This window comes from Schistocerca serialis, chromosome 8 (genome assembly GCF_023864345.2).
Source record: "Schistocerca serialis cubense isolate TAMUIC-IGC-003099 chromosome 8, iqSchSeri2.2, whole genome shotgun sequence".
Lineage (NCBI taxonomy): Eukaryota > Metazoa > Arthropoda > Insecta > Orthoptera > Acrididae > Schistocerca > Schistocerca serialis.
The window spans coordinates 472,394,418-472,411,553 of NC_064645.1; the positions used below are offsets into that span (position 1 = coordinate 472,394,418).

Here is a 17,136-nt window from a genome sequence, read left to right on the forward strand (position 1 = left end):
ATCGTATACTTCGGGGGTTCGCCACTAGATGTCGGACTCCGCGTCGTCGTTGTTTCAACTTCAGCCACTTGGCTCCGCTGCAATCACTGGTCAGTGTGATACATCTCCGCTATCCAAATCCTTGCTGTCGCGGCGTGTGCAACTTCTTCACTGCCTCAGATTCCGTGGCTAGCCGCTCACAGTCTGTGTGACGTCATCCAACAATTACGTCACAGTCAACACTCGCAACTGCAGTAACAGTTTATGGGTTCACATCAAATTGAGCGATTTACACCGTTCAAAAGATAATTTCGGATAGAAAGTCACTTGAAAACATACTCCTGATACTTTCGTAGCGGAATTTTTGGCTAGTTCACTCGCGGTTACGCACAAACGCTCTTTTTCTTAGAGTATAAATTTAACAGCCATTCACGCAGGTTCTCGTGTCCATACTTCAATACACTGTTTATTAACACTGCTCTTGTCATTTAAACCCGTAAAAACAAATTGTCTACTGTTTCTCAGTCACTTTTCACTGCATTGTCTAAACAATGTGCTTCCTTCCCGCGATTTCTAATTTCACCATAAATGTTATATTACACTGTTTCTAGTTGGAATACTGTAATTTTAGTCACGGTAACAACAATACCGGATTGCTCTTGCAGTAAAATTGTCCGATAATTGCAAAGGTCATTCCACTGAAATGAAAACTGGTGCTTAATAAATCATTGTTCGGATCCGAAGATTGCAACTGTCCTTTTCACGGGAGCCAAGATGAAACACCACTGTTTAAAACTTCTTATTGGGTTTTGTGTAAATTATCGTAGCCGCCAAACAGTTAATTATTATAATTATATGACCGTGTGCTTAATGGATGAAAGGCTATCGGGTTTTCTGCTGTGGTTTCGGGGGTATTTCAACCTAGTGCGGCTGTTCTGAGACGGAATAGCCAATGATTGAAAGTTTGTCTATTATTAAGGACCACAAAGGTTGCGATGTACAAAACTGATATAATTTCCTACTAACACACAAATTCTGAGGCAGTTGCTACCTTCGCCTTACACGTCTAATTGTGGTTATCTCTTTTTATTGATTGCTGATTTTCAGTACTTCGTCACACGCAATGCTGATGGTTAACATTCACAACAATCCATGGTTGTTGCTGGCCGACGCGGTTGACACGAAACACGTAATTCGGCACTTGTCACTTTCTCTTTCATATCACTCGCGAATCGGTATTAGTGAGGGTCAACCCCACGACGATCAGGGGGACGTGCTCACTCGTCATACTCCGGTGAATTTTACCGTTTACAACTCACTCGACCACCATTCTTGCCCGTCTCTCCCGCACCATTCTTGCCCGTCTCTCCCGCACTACCTCTTGCTAGACACTCTCCAGTACTACTTCGCACTCAACACTAGTCTCACTGCCTACTGCAGCGCTCGACAATTGACTCCTGTCTGCTATCGACCTGGGCGTCGGATATTAGCATCTATGTTCATGGGATCACGGATCCCTTACACACTCAAAGAAGGAGGTGATCATGACTTCCACGGAGCTGACGCGCACGACTTTGATTTTTTCTATGCGCATGAATCTATATGCTTCATCTATGTGCTTCCATTGTTGGCTCTGATGCTTGCTTGCTATCTGGCACAAAATGATTACACCCTGTGCCATCTCCCGCAACGATACGGGAGAGGAAACGATGTTGCTCATCATGATACCGTTCCGGGTGCTGCAGTGTTTCGACATTCTGTTCAACTTCTGCTCCCCCTCAGGCTGTTTGGAACCCACTTTCGCACAGTTTTTTGAGAGCATGAGCTGCTCTGTCGTGATGGTCTGAGCAGCGCAGTGATTATGCCCCACATGAGACAGCCGCCTGCCATTTCTGATGGCAGCTTCCACCGCAGCAACGACAGAAGGGTAAGAACACAGTGGTCCTATCCTGAAAAGCCTCTGTCTTTCGTTGAAACCCAACCTTCTGTATGTGTTCACTATACACAGAAGACATTTGAGCAAGATTTTCACTTCCTGACACTCCTTCCGCAGTCAAAAACCGCACTACACCTCGCTGTTACTCTTCCCCTGCCTCCGTAGTGAAGTTGGACGCACCCACAGCTCGCCGTCCTCCCACCGAGCGCATCTAACTGACAAATGGCTGAAACTTACGGATTACCAGCAGAGTGCACTTGTATACCCCTGCTGTTCGATTCGGGTCTACGTAACCCTAAATATTTATAAATAACAGTTTTCATTTTTTTTTAATACCAAGGTAACTTTATGAAATTTGGTGACTTTGTCTGAAAATTCATAATTAATAGGTGTGCAAAAACATTTTAAGTAATTTGGTCATAAGCCTTAGTTGTTACGTACATAATGTTCGGATTGTAACAATCCGACACAAATATTATTACTCTAATTCAAAGATTTTTTGGTTTTTTGTTGTATTTTATCATAATAATGAACAATGTGCTTTACTGTTTCCAAGAAACTGTTTAACACTTTTCAATTGTTTGAGTCTTTATTGTTTCTGTTCAGTTTGAGTTGTGACATAGTGGCATATCATTGACTGATGTTGACTTCAGAGAATTAGTAAATTAAAAAAATAAATAAATAAAACATATGAAAGAACACATTCCAAGTTCGAAGATCGTGGAAGTAATGCATCTGAAAGCAAGTGTTCTGATGCACATGACTACAGTCCACGCTCTGTACAAAATAGTGTATCCCAGGCATTACCACGTACTCAACTAGAAGAAAAAGTTACATAAATAGTTCATCTGAAGCAGTCGTTTGAACAATGCTTCAAAATAAAATAACAGAATTGTCAAATAATAAGAGCTGGATGTTCTCCGACGAACTTGGAAAGTCACTGGTAGGAGGAGAAATTGCATCAAGGCAGTATTTTCCAAGAACAGAAGATTCTCTGAGAATAGTCAGGAGCGTCCAAAACCCTGAAGGTATGGAAAATGTGTCAGTGTCAGTGACAACATGAAAACCTACTGAACGTTTATGCTGTAAGCTGTATCCAGAAAGCACTGACGGTAAAACAAGTGTGTTGTGTGGAAAATGTAAAGCCATTATTACACGACACGCTCATCATTTACAAGTGTGACTGGGGAGTAAGCCGATACTCGGACAGTCTGCATTTTGCCAACTTTATTCAAGATGGCGGCACTCCCCCACCTCCTATCCCTAGGGGGTAGATGTTGCAATGTGGCACTGATATAACCTGATGATGTCACCCCTTACCCCATTTCCTCCTCCCCTCTCTACTTTCCCCCTTCTTCTCCCCTCCCCCTTGAAAAACGGTGGGAAAAGTGTACAGGTCCTCTTCTTCAGCTCCACATTGGGTAGCTACTTCGTGAAACCACTACCAAAGGCCGCTCGAAATAGTCATGTTATGGATGAAAAAAAAAGATGCCAGGAGCCAATAGGAATACTGTGTTCTCCTAGAAATTGACAGTGATGCTGCACCCTGCCATGTCGTCACAACTTGAGGGGATGTCCATTATAATTATCCGGGCTGTTATGACGTGGTCGGTTGATGAATTCTGTGTCGATTCCCAACGTGCGTTGAGGCAGCCACGCAGAAATCATACTGACGTACAGTCTACTGCAAAATCTAAGGTTTTCCTGCCGTTTGTTAAAAATGTAACGGAAAGAATAGGGAGGATCTTGACGAAGCGGAATATTACCGTAATTTACAAGCCCACCAGGAAGATACAGGAATACCTTAAGCCTGCCAAGGACGCTCGCAAACCACTGGAAAAAGCTGGAGTGTATAGGATCCCATGCAGCTGTGGTGATGTTTATGTGGGTACCACTAAAAGAACCGTTTCTAAACGTTTGGAAGAGCATAAGGGAAATTGTAGAAGAGGAGAAACGGAACGATCAGCTGTTGCGAAGCATGCTTTCCAGCCGGGGAACCACAATATTCGTTTCGAGGAGACGCAAGTACTAGCGGCCACAAGTGGATATTACGAAAGGCTCTACAGGGAGGCAATCGAAATCGCTAAACATCCAAATAATTTCAACCGTAAGGAGGAGTGTGTGAAATTAAACGGCATATGGATGCCGGTGTTAAAGAAGATGTGTACCACCCGCCCACTACTGGGTGATGGCAACGGCGATCGACGGCGACGGACAGCGGCCAATTGCACTGACGTTTTCAAAACACGTGACGTCACGCCGCGGCGTGAGAGCGCGCGGACATGGAATTTAGCGGCAGTCAGTAGCGAGCCAGTGGGTGTGTTGGACCTTCCATTGAGCTACGGACCCCCTTGAAGATGTCTCCCGCAGTCGGAGACGAAACGTTGGGAATCGACACAGAATTCATCAACCGACCACGGCATAACAGCCCGGATAATTATAATGGGCATGATATTTCCGGCCGTGAAAGTCTACATTTTAGTAACTTGAGGGGATATAACGTGGATGCAGTAGCTCCTCACTTACACTTTTAGTCAGACAGTGGAAGAAGAAGAAAAACTATGAAGTGTCAGCACCAGCAGCCAAGGTCCATCAGTGCCACCCTACAGAATAGAAAGAAGCAGAAAAGTAAGTATCAAATATTAAATCTTTTTCCGTAGTTGCTATTATTATTGCTTGTTCGGATTTTGGTCCTGCATGTGACGGTACTTCCACCTTGATCAGCACCCTTCGACCTGTTGAGGCCTTCCGGGACCAACACTGAGCTCCAACGAGTCAGCACCTGCAGTGGTCGACGCCTGTGGACCTGCAGCGACCACGTGGGATTCTGTAGCCCACCTTGTAAGCATGCTGGAGCAGGACAAGGAGTTGCTAACATCTTTTCTGCTCAGCAATTTGTGTGATGAAGACACCGGGCCAACCCCCGACTCGCACGAGTGTACTGCTGGCAGCTCTTCACAGCAAGATGCAGGTCAGTGCTGGACTCTGACACATGTTCTGTACATCTTTTTGTGTGATGAAAACACCCAGCCCACCGTCAACACGGAGAAGTGTGCTGGTGGTCCTAAACAGCAAGTTTCAGGTTGGTACTGGGATCTGACATATGCACCGGCCCAGAACATTCTGATGGTAGTGCAGGGGCAGAGTGCAGATCCTGTGGATAAGAAGGTGCCGTTGCTCCCAGTGTGCTAATGCTTTTCATTTCAAAGCATAATTTAACTGCTAGTGGCTCAAAGATTCTAAATAGTGGTATAGAAGCACCAGCAGGGAGTGATTGGTGTGTTGTGGTGGAGATCAGAAATGTGCCCAAGAACTTTTAAGTGCAGTTTACGAGGTTGGGATGGAATGAATTATGTTGTGCTATATCCAACATCAATGCACAGATGACTGCTGAGTATCATTCATCTCGTTCTCCCACAGACATTTATTGGACTGGTATGACGTTATCCATTACAACACTCTGGGCGAAATAAAGGGACCTGTCTATTTATATACAGCACAGCTACGTTATGGCAGATGAAGTATGGTGTTATCTTTTGTGTTGAAGAGACTGAACCGCTGGCTGGCGAGTACTCAAGCTGTGTACAATGACGTTGTGAACTATATTGGTATGCGTAGTGTACATATGGATGATTTAGGACAGTTCATGTCTCAATGCAGTGCCAAAGTCTACCGCAGTAGACATAGAAGCCATCTGTGTTAAATTTGTCCATGGAATACCTGAGTTTTACGATGCACCCACCAGTTTCAGGGAAATATGTGCTCAATTTTCTGCATAAAAGAAAACTTTATTTGATAAATATTGTATAGGTGTAAAGACCATAAAGAACCAGCGGATTTTTTGTTGTAGTGCATCCAATGTACATGCTAAATTTAAAAAATGTATATTATCGAAAAACTTGTGTGTTTTTATTTTTTCATACTCTCACAATAATGTAGGTATTTTCAGTACGGTGTCTAGAATACCACAAATAATAAATCTATGTCTACAATGCCACAACAGCACCACACTGCTTGAAACATGTCCTCCACACGACAGCCAATGTCTTCACTCAACGTCAAATTGAATGATAGATGAATCTCTCATAGGTATATATACTCATTTAATCATTGTAGCTCAGTTGGTAAAGTGACTGCAGTACAGTGGCTACATATATTATTATTTGCTTTTTTCTGTAAAATCCCATTGCGCGCCAAAACTCGATGTAGTCGGTATCATGGAAGGGCGGGTGAGGCAGTCTCGACACAACGACTTCGTTGCATGTGACTGGTCTTGTGATAGTATAGGAGTAATCACAGAAATTTCTTACCAAGGTTTTTAACCTATTGGCCAAAAATGTGCACTTAATTTACAGTGCTTTTGTTATTTTTCAATGCATGGACCAAGTTTCTGAATACATTTTTCTATTAAGACAAGAGTTTTAAAATTCCCGTTTATTAAAATTCTGCTGGCTGTTTAGGCATCTGTGCACGACTGAAGTGTCCTCTGGTTTGGATTGCCCAACGGTTTCTTCAGGTGGACAACAATGGTAAATCACGTTGGGAATATGTGATCAGTGCCGTAACACTTCCTGGTGAAACTGTTTTTTCATGACGGTAACTGGGACCGCGAAATAGAGCCAGACAGTGTTATTTGGCAGTCAGACAATTGTATCCTCCTTGTCTGGGCAGTACTGTGTGAAGTGACACAATGTCGAAGATTCTGAAGTCGCAGTCGGGTGGAAGTGGTGGGGTTCAAATGTCCATAAAGTCTTTTAGATTGAAGATTTCTCTGGCTTTACAAAACATTTAAAGACAAATAAAACGGCAGTTCCTTTGGAAAGGAAATTGACAATTACTTTCGCTAGCTGCGTGCTATGGAAGCTTGTGCATCGTATGTAATGACTTTGTCGTCGACGGGAAGCTAAACATTAATGTTACTTGAGTGTTTGGACGTCCGTCATCAACATGTATCTTACCTCTGATAGACTTCCTAATTGCCCAAAGCCCCACAAACACGCAGTTGCCAGAACATAGTCATGAGAATCTTCTTCGCGGTTTGTACCATTTTGAATTTCTTCGCTGGTAGTGCACAGTGTTTCTTGCACGCTGTAGAGGCTTGCTTTGAATCTTCTCTGTATGAATGTTCTCAGGCTCATAAATTGTAATATGTTCCCTCCATGCCTCGAACGTCCAGTGTTGTCGGACCTACTAGGCTCTTTAAAGTGTCTACATTTTTCACAGTAAAGTATGTGCACCAACAGGAGATGCTGCTCCGATCCCTGAAGTCTTCCACAAGCACCTAAAATAAAACCACATTACAACCAGTTGCTCGCTACACATGGACGATCGTGTCACACGCCCCTTTCTTGCTCATTGCCTGAGCCTTCTGGTGCCAGAGCGCTGTCCTCTCTTACTCATGTCATCTGATGTGTAACATCAGGACAACTTTTCTGTTAAAACTTTCATCCCAACCTCATTAACAGGGCACCAAAAAAATTGTACATGCTCATGAGTCCACTGTCGTTTCTGTCAATTTCTTCCACAACTTTGTAAAAAGTGTTGTGGTAGGTATTCGCTGCAATAGTGACTAATAGCGGATGTAACTCAAAATGACTCTGTAATTGCTCAAATAAGCACCATCGAACTCTTATTTGACCAATTATCGTAGTATATCGTGTTGCAGTGGCGTGGTGGAATGTAGTTTAGGTAACGCTGAGAATGTCTATGTTGTTGACAGGGGGCGCTGTATCCGTCGCTGCATGCCCTGGTGGCTCAGTGGTCTCCGCCACAAGAGAAGGGCAGGTTCGTCTGGACTCTGTTCGGTGAGTTAACACAGCCGGTGGAAGTTCTAATCCTTAGGTGACTCTGAAAGAAAATGAAAACTAACTTTATGTTTCGCTTGGATTACAGACATTTATTTAGGACATTACGAAAGAGCAGACACCACACAGAATCTACAGCTGCGATACATATAATAAAACTGGGAAGTACAGGGGCAAAAGAAAAGGAAAGGAACTGATGATATCAGCTTTATGCACTGTTAGCGTCGACGAGTGAAAATGTGTACCAGACTGGGCCCTGAACCTAGGATCTCCTGATTATTAGGCAACTGTGTTAACCACTGCGTCACCCAGACACACTGTTAATCGTAAATGTGCCGATTATTTCAGCATGCACCTCAGTCAACTCACACTCCCAACTGGTGCCACCATTTTTCCCGAGTCTTCTTTATAGCCCGTAGAGGTGTATCAGTTATGTGAACGTGTGGTCCACAGCCATCAGTGGGGATGCACATCTACATTCGACCTCCAACACGAATCTAAAATTAGCGAGCTCAGAAGACACGGCCGGGAATGGCAGGTAAGTGGCGTCACCTGGTGGGAATCCGAGTCAGTCGAAGAACATGCCGAAACAGTCTGAATATTTGCAGTTAACACTGTGTCCAGGTGGCGCAGTGGTTAATGCACTTACCTAATAGGCAAGAGACCCCGTGTTCGAGTCCTGGTCTGGCGCACATCTTCATTCATCGCTACTGATTCCACATTAAGCTCTGATGCAGCTGATATCATCATTTCTTTCCTGTTCCTTCCTCCCCTCATCCAACTTCAGTTTACATAGTACTCTGAGCAGTAATGAGTACAAATTTATAACAAATATTGATCAACAGCTTACCACTAAATTAATAAAAAAGGATTTATCTGTTTAATAGACCCAAGTTGCTTTCTTAGGCAAACAGCAGTCTGTTTAACGTGTCTCGTCTTTCACTGGGCAAGAACAAATTTCTTGTATTACATATTTATTCCTTGTAACCATATCGTGTTCTTCCTGTTTGTTTCACACTGGCGAATCTCAGTTGTTTAAATTGTTCATTAATCTCACAGTATTCAGTTATTCTCGCAATGGCCTTATTTTCACAAATTCCTTCATTTAACGAACGCGAAGCTTCAAAACGACTATTAGCATGCTATGTATTCACACACATTTAATAATATAACAAGTTCATAGAGAAATGAATGCAAGTAGTTCACCAACCATAAACAAATTTACATTCAAGAATACCTATATAATTCTAATCACTGTTTGCATTCTAGTGAAAGTCTCTTACCTATTCCTATTTATTCATGAACGAAAAAGTATGCAGTTTTTCTATTTTAACTAAAGTTCAGTCTTGATCACAACACTTATGTCTCAATAACATAGATGACCGGTTTCGCTTATATTTATATAACCATCTTCAGACCCATGGCTTCCTTGGAGGATGGTAGGCGGAGCTCTCCTCAGCTGCTACGAAGTCAGCTGATCAGTTGACTTCGTAATTTGAGACTGGTTGCGTCAGCCCTAAACAAGGAACCACCGCAGCAAAAATTGTGTATTAATGCAACTGAGATGAACAAAATAAAAAAAAATTATCCAGTTTCCTTAATGCCCATCTTGTTAAACACCCCTGGAGAAATTTACAGTCTATAAAAAATATTGATGTATGATGGTCAGTATATGCCACTGAAAAAATTCGTAAACTTGTTGAACCCCTCACACTATGGGCAAAGCTTCATTCTCTGAACTAATATATATATATATATATATATATATATATATATTATTTCGCTGAAGTTCTACTTGCAAAGGCAACTGACTGCTCTTTAACAGAGCCTCCCTGCAGTTCTACCAGAAAGAGAAGAATACCTACTCTGTAGTTGCAACTGTCACATTCCATATGAAAATGTTTGTTTAAATTTGGATGGTACAATGTCTTCTATTTCAGTAGGCACTCATTAAGTTGCTCAAAGGTGCATTGGTATGCTTCTGTGTAGATGAATGAACTATTCTTGTACCACAGGTTATTTGGAATAGAATCATTAAATACCTGTTCCTACAAAATCTGGATAGCCCCACAAATTCCTTCAGTTTATTGTTTGACTACGGAACAGAAAAATTTCTAATGGTTGACATTTTGTTTTGAGCTTTTCTATTTCCTGTAGCTGAAACAATGTGGCCTCAAAATTAATTTTTTTCTTTACAAATTCTTCCTTTTTTGGTTTCAAAGACATTTGTCCAGTATTAAGACTTAAAATACTTTGTTATCAATCTCCAAATGTTCACTCCAGAATTTTATGGCAATCAGTAAATCATCCATGTACATGATAATGCATGAACATAGTTCTTTCCCTGGCACTTTATCTAGTGCTTAAATAAACACTGAAACTGAAGTATTCACTCCAAAGGGCAGGACTTTACAATGATAACTTTTTCCTGAGAATAAATTTTCTAAATCCTGGAGCTAGAAGCATCTACCAGTATCCTGCAGTCCGGTCAAGACTTGCTGCAAATTTTGTATCAAAAAACGTCTGAAGGGTTTCAACTACATTTTCCAGTATATCAGTATCACTTTTAGGTATTTTGTTCAAAGTACAGGAATCTGTAACAGTTCTTACCCCATCGTCTGTCTTTCAAGTACCATCAAAGGATTGTTATATGAACTGTTACTTGTATTGACAATTTCTTAAGCCATTATTCTGTTAATTTCTTTATGTACTTCCACTCTTTTGACACAAGTTCAGGATGTGGATAACCAAAAGTTGGTTTACGCACTACACCATCCAAGGGTTGTGTTCATAACTTTTTACAGAAGCTGGTTCACCTGGAAACATCCTTTTATTTGCCCACAACACACTATACAGTTCAGATTTCTGCTCATATTAAAATTCCGGTGTTTATAGACAATGCCTCTGGAATAATCTTCACCATATTTTACTTTTACATTTATTACACGATAAGCCTCTGAACCATTCATAACATAGTTATTTGCTAAGATAAAATTACCTTTCATGTTTCCGTCTAATCTAGATATTCAGTGTCCATCCCATCAAAACCTATTTGCAAAACTCAATCTTCCTTTTTGCTCTTAATCAGTTTTCTTTTACGGTCTAAGTCTGTTTCAGCACTTAGTTCCGGTATCAATAGAAACTCGTGAGTAAACATCACAGGCCAGTTTTGAAGGAATCAGGACAACCTGCATTGTTACCAGATTCCCCTGTTTGATATGACATTCAATGAATTTATAACCATATGCAATGATTTTTGGTTACTGGTTCACCAGAAAAATTGAATGACAAGCGATACAGGCTAAATTTTCTTTTTGAAAGTTGCTTTTAAAAAATAATATACCAATACATAACTGTATTATTGTGTATGTGAGTTGCATTTGCATGAGATTGAGTGTATGTGTGTTGTCTATTTTTGACGAAGGCCTTGTTGGCCGAAAGTTCACTTTCTGACAGACTTTTTGTTGTGCCTCTATGCGACTCAGTATCTCCGCTATATGGTGAGCAGCAACTATTCCTTTTATAATACTGCTATATTCCATCCTGGATTTTCCATTGTCTGATTGTAACTTTCCACTCGTTTATGATACAAGTAATAAACAGGACGTTTTCGATGAATTGCGATCGATGAACAAAGTAGTGAGAAAAACGCAAGCAAATGATTTTGTCTTAACCTTACATTACATGCACTTATTTTTTATTTATAATATATGTCAACGTATATAAAGTGGGTCGAAGTATATAAATAAACTGTCAAAATTTCACCGTACTAAAGAGTTCCTTTTATATAAGCTGCATACGCGCCTGTAGCAGGGAAAAAGAGGGGAAGCAGCGGAAAAATTCTCCTGCTGGAGCACAAAAGGGCGAATATATTTCTGTTGAAGAGAATCTGACAGATAATTTGGGAACTTGCCGCCTCTGTCCTGATTCTACTTACCTCAGTGAAAATTTCGGCATAAGAACATATTCGCTCCTTTTTATGCTGAAAGAGAATAGCAGAGAGACAGTGACGGTGGAAGGGAGAGGAGATAGTGCCAGAGTGAGAGAAAGAGAGGGGAGACAGCGGTGATGGGGAAAGAGGAAGTGTCAGTGAAAGAGAAAGAGAGATGGTTGAAGACAGTAGCAGTGGCAACCAAAGAGAGAGGAGACATTGATGGTCATTGAGAGACAGGGGCAGTAAAAGGTAGACATCTGCATGGAGATAGAAGGAGTGGGAGGAAAAGAGAGAGGGGACATGGAAACGAAAAAGAGAGATGAGCTGACACCATCTGGGCCCCTCCAGACTGGCGAACTTCAACACGTATGTATAAGGGAGTGTGCGTTTTGGATCGAAATTTTAACCATGAGGGTATAAGGAAAAATATAAGTTGGACTGCACAAGGTATGGCGGAGACAGTGGTAGTGGCAAAGAAAGACAAAAAGAGACACTCTAAGTAAGAGAGGAGACAATGGCAGTGGCAAGGCAGTAAACTGATGAGACTTGCAAACTTAAGAAGTTCGGCTTCAGGCACTACTCAATAATGAATTTCTGTAAAATGTATGTATGCTCCATTTAATTTTAATTTTTAAATTGGTTTCACTTCACTTTAAAACAAACGGCTAAATATTATTCCGAATCGTGCATTCACGAGAGATCTGGTGCAAATAACGCTGCCATATGGAGCTTTCCATGGCTTGCCCATACATTTACTTAAATAGATGTCAGCGCACTCGCATACAGTCCGCCATGACTCGTGCAACGGGGAGCATATTATAACCTACTTGCCTATAACACTGTCAACGCCGCTTTGAGAGCCTCTCGTTCAGAAAATGTTTGAATCGTAGCATCAAAGTATAGTTGCCTTGCCAGATTGTATTCAGTTTCCATGGTTCCCAAATCTGTGAGATATTGTTGATACATAGTTGATCTGTGACAACTTTTAACACCAGTCAGACTGCTGAAAGACCTTTCTGCTTCAGATACAGTCACTAGAAGTGTATAAAAGAATCGCATGTATACCCATACATTCGCAAAGCAAACTTAAAGTTTTAAGTTTGTGCATCTTATTCAAGAGTTCTAATGGTTCCAAGGTAATGTATTCAGAGTCTGAAGTATGAGTTGCTTTCAAATATTTAATTTCTTGTTCTAAATCTCTCGTGACACCATAATGGCATTCACTGATAAATAACTTGCGTCCTTCAGCGACCTAATCACCAGTCATCTTTAACTATATCCATAAAAACCAAATGTTTCATCTAAAATCTTCACTGTTTCTAATCTGATTTTCAAGTTAGATACTGGATTGTCAACAATGACTTACATGCATTTATCTTGAATAAATCTACTGAATTCACATCTGCCACTTCATTCCTGGCTTCAATATAAAACTTTTTACTCTTCTTATTGCGCACCTCCGGAAATTCAGGACCAATATTAATTGCACTGGTAACTTAAGATCAGGAAGAATGGCGTCCCAGTTTTCGCGAAGATATTTTAAGTCATTTAATAATCTCTGAAAGTATCTTACCTCAACATCAGTGGTAGTATTTCGAACTTATAATATGTTTCTGTTGTCAATTGGTAACTACAGCTTTAGCCAAATTGATGTCATGATTAAACACTTGAAAGATTTCACATGATCCAAAAAAACCTCCTACCACAGAACGTGTTTCAGCTGACAAATTTAACTTACTGAGAGTTCCAACAGCAATGGCAATCCTATCCAGGTGAGATGTAATTGGTGTTGCAGCGTCAACCAGAGCACTCCAACAGATGTCAGAAATGGGATATATGCTATCACATGCACACAGAGAAAATTTTGCAACGGGATTTCACTGAAGAAAATATGTCTGAGCTCCTTGATAGGATCGTCTAATATTGCTTCGGTTATCATAAACTTGTCCACGGCATTCACTGATTAGAACTCAGTGTTTCACAAGTGTTGATCGAACTAAACAGCCAATAGCAACTCTTATTTTCTGATTACAATCTACGAATTCCAAAACCCGTTCGTTTACTTCATGTTTATCAATTTCCGTCTTAACGTAAATACGGCCAAAAAGTGCCAACCGATAAGTGGTGGTACTGTATTTCCTTTCCTCTGTTGTGTTTCTTTGTAGCTTGGAACTCTTCCAAGGAACAGAAGAAAGGAAATACAGTACCACCACTTATCGGTTGGCACTTTTTGGCAGTTTTCAGCAAGTTGCTGAAGGCAGTCGAAGCTGGACTGCTGGAATTGCTGCAGTCTCATCCGAAATGTTCTGCTGCAGTTCTTGAAGACTATAAGGGTTCTGCGATACACCTTATATTTGAAGGCTCCCCATACAAAGTAATCGCACAATGACAGATCAGGTGACCTGGGCGGCCAGCTAGGGCCGCGACAAAACTGACCTCTTCTAACAACTCTGTCAGACGTGAAGACTGTGTAAAAGTGCTCCAAGGTCCGGCTGGCTGTATCACGTGGCGGGCGTACACATGTTGTGCGCATCACGGGGCGAGGTTATATGCATATATTCACGTTGAATCGTATCCACTTGTTTCTATTTTATTTTTTTATGGGCCATTTTTGTCTCGACCATTTTTATTTGTCCCATACCATCAATAATTGAAATATACTTCTCATTTTCTCTCGGTTTCAAGATGGCACCCATGACACTATGGACACCACTAGAAATAAATTCATTCTGAGTATCAGTTGACAGATAATGCAGTTGTAAACGCTTTCCACATGTTGTCGGTTTCTGACATTTCTAATTATTTTGCAAGAACTGGACCATAGTAAGTCAAGAGCTCAAATATCCCAAGGAAATTTTTATTATTTGGATCTCCAATTTTCTGAACTGAACCTCCGAAGGTCAAGCCTCTTTAACCTAGAAATAGTGTCACATCAAGTCACATGAGAATACCTACGTAAGTTGGCTGTAAGCATGGCCAATGTACTTCTTTCACATTATTTCATTTCTTCAGCTTCATGATTCTTCCAGGAGAACTAAATGTTTCATGCTGTGTTTACTCTTGAATGCAAAATATTTTCTGTGTACTCGTTTTTCGTGTAAAATCACCTTGTGATGGAATCTGAAGTGCCTTATCAATGAATGTTGTTGGTAAACTTACTTAATTATAATGACGTTTCACAGCTGTTTCCGTGTATATTTCTTGAGGAATGTTTTTGGTAGAATTTTCAACAACATTTAAAGAACGCGTATTTTCGAATCCACCACATAGTAGTTTTGACGCACAAAGTCTAAAGAAAATATTCTGCATTCAGGACTGAACATGAAGTAGAATTGTATGTAATTGGTCTCTATGACTCATAAAACAGAACTGAAAAGGAAGAGCTAGGTTGGTTACATTGGTGTTGGGGCAATGTTCTTTTATTTATAATATGATGCAAAATTATTTTACAATAGCAGGATGAATTTTGCCAGCTTAGCACACTGGGAGGAGATCCGAACCGTGGAGCGACTTGGGCCCCCTATGAGACTTGGGGCCCTGGAGATTTTGACCTCACACTGCTCCCCCCCCCCCCCCCCCCCCCACCACCAACTGTTCCTTTTCCTTATTATTGTTCAGTACTTCACCACTTTTGCCGCATTTTAAACTATCATGTACGTTTTTCTGCTCAGCTGGTCCCCTCAACCTCAACTTTCATTTAGCAGCTACATTTGAATTTGTAACACAGCTCCTACTTTGCTCTCTTGCCCCTTTTTTATGAGTCCTCATATTTTCCATATTTCTCGACCCATGCCGTTTTACCACAGTCGGTACGCCCACACCTTGCGCAGCCCCCAGTTTTTCTCATTCGCGTGCCCTCTGCAGCTGCCGAAACCGCCATCACCATGGCAGAAATAGTTTCCTCTTCAGTGCCCCTGCATCATACTGATTCTAAAATTGATTATGTTGTCTTTCTGTGTCCCTTTTAGATTGCAGTACTCTCATGTGTCACAATTATCGCACCAGTTCCCTTCGTTTTCTTGGAAAACAGAAAATGACTTTGTTATATGTGCATACCTTTTTGTGTCATCGGGTAACTTCTTTCACAGTTCTCATACTGTTTTGGCAGCAGATAAGCCCCTTTTCAGATATTCAAGTTTATGAAACCAATTCTTACAAGAAATCATGATATAACGCACAATGAGATGTTGAAAGCACTGAACCGGCACACTCTTGAAGATGGACGGTAATTATCGCGAGAAAGTCTACCGACGAAGTTTCAATAACCGGCTTTAAATTATGACTCTGGGAATATCTACAACCCCCTGCACATTTCTCCCGTAGGGATAGTGGGTATAAGATTAGATTAATTACAGCACTAGGCATTTAAACAAGCATTTTCCCGCGATCCATGCGTGAATGGTACGAGAAAAAGCCTTAGTAACTGGTACAGTGAAACGTAATCTCTGCCATGATTTTCACATTGCATCTTATAGTATAGATGTAGATGCAGAGAACGGAGACCAGCTGGAAAACCAAGAAATTTCAGATTACATATTGATATTAAGCTTCCATATAAAGAATGTTGGCCGGCCGGAGTGGCCGTGCGGTTCTGGGCGCTACAGTCTGGAGCCGAGCGACCACTACGGTCGCAGGTTCGAATCCTGCCTCGGGCATGGATGTGTGTGATGTCCTTAGGTTAGTTAGGTTTAATTAGTTCTAAGTTCTAGACGACTGATGACCTCAGAAGTTAAGTCGCATAGTGCTCAGAGCCATTTGAACCATTTTTATAAAGAATGTTGGTATCTGCGTGGTATTAAGAATAGCGACTGAGTGGCAAGAACGGTGTGATACTCGGACCTCATTCGATGTGGGGTGGTGGGCTTGTAGAGGCACAGCCCACCATCCCAACGAAGACATGGTTTAGAAATTGCAGTTTTCGTCGCCACGACTTGCAAGATGTGATTTGGACATTGATGTTTTGTTCATCAAATGTCGAGCTGCCACAGAACATCATTTCGGTATTCAGTGAGAACAACATGCAAGTTCTTACAGGATGTTTGAAAACTCTCCTTAATGCTTTATTCGTGCGGCCATAGTTATTGTAGTTCCATTAAAGTTATTAAGGTTATTTAAAATCTGTCCTTGTCATTCCTATGAAATTCATATTTAATTATAGTACATATTTCCTTCTATTGATTTAAAACGGCGTCAGTCGTAGCATTTTCATCTGAGTGCCGCTTACATCTGGAAGTGTCGTCTGCCTGCACATTTTGAGATGTTCCTGCGTTTAACACTGATGGATTTAAGCTAGGAACATCAGTGACAAACCCTGGGACACCTGGAAAACGTGCAAGTGGACGACGCTTACTAGATGTAAGTGGACATCACACAAAAAATGTAATCACTGACTATGTTTTAAATCAGTAAAACGGTTCAATAATTTATTTTTTGTCTTTCAGAGTATTTTAATTTATTATTATAACACCATGGGAGCTGATATT

General features: G+C 41.1%; 1 protein-coding gene across 1 annotated transcript in view; it reads left to right on the forward strand.

Annotated features, from left to right (window-relative positions):
* Positions 1-17,136, forward strand: part of LOC126417076 (putative inorganic phosphate cotransporter) — a 188,726-nt gene that overhangs the window by 62,706 nt on the left and 108,884 nt on the right. The window contains exon 4 of the mRNA XM_050084971.1: positions 7,635-7,719. Within this exon, the coding sequence (XP_049940928.1) occupies positions 7,635-7,719 (85 nt within the window). The remainder of the gene's footprint in view (positions 1-7,634; positions 7,720-17,136) is intronic.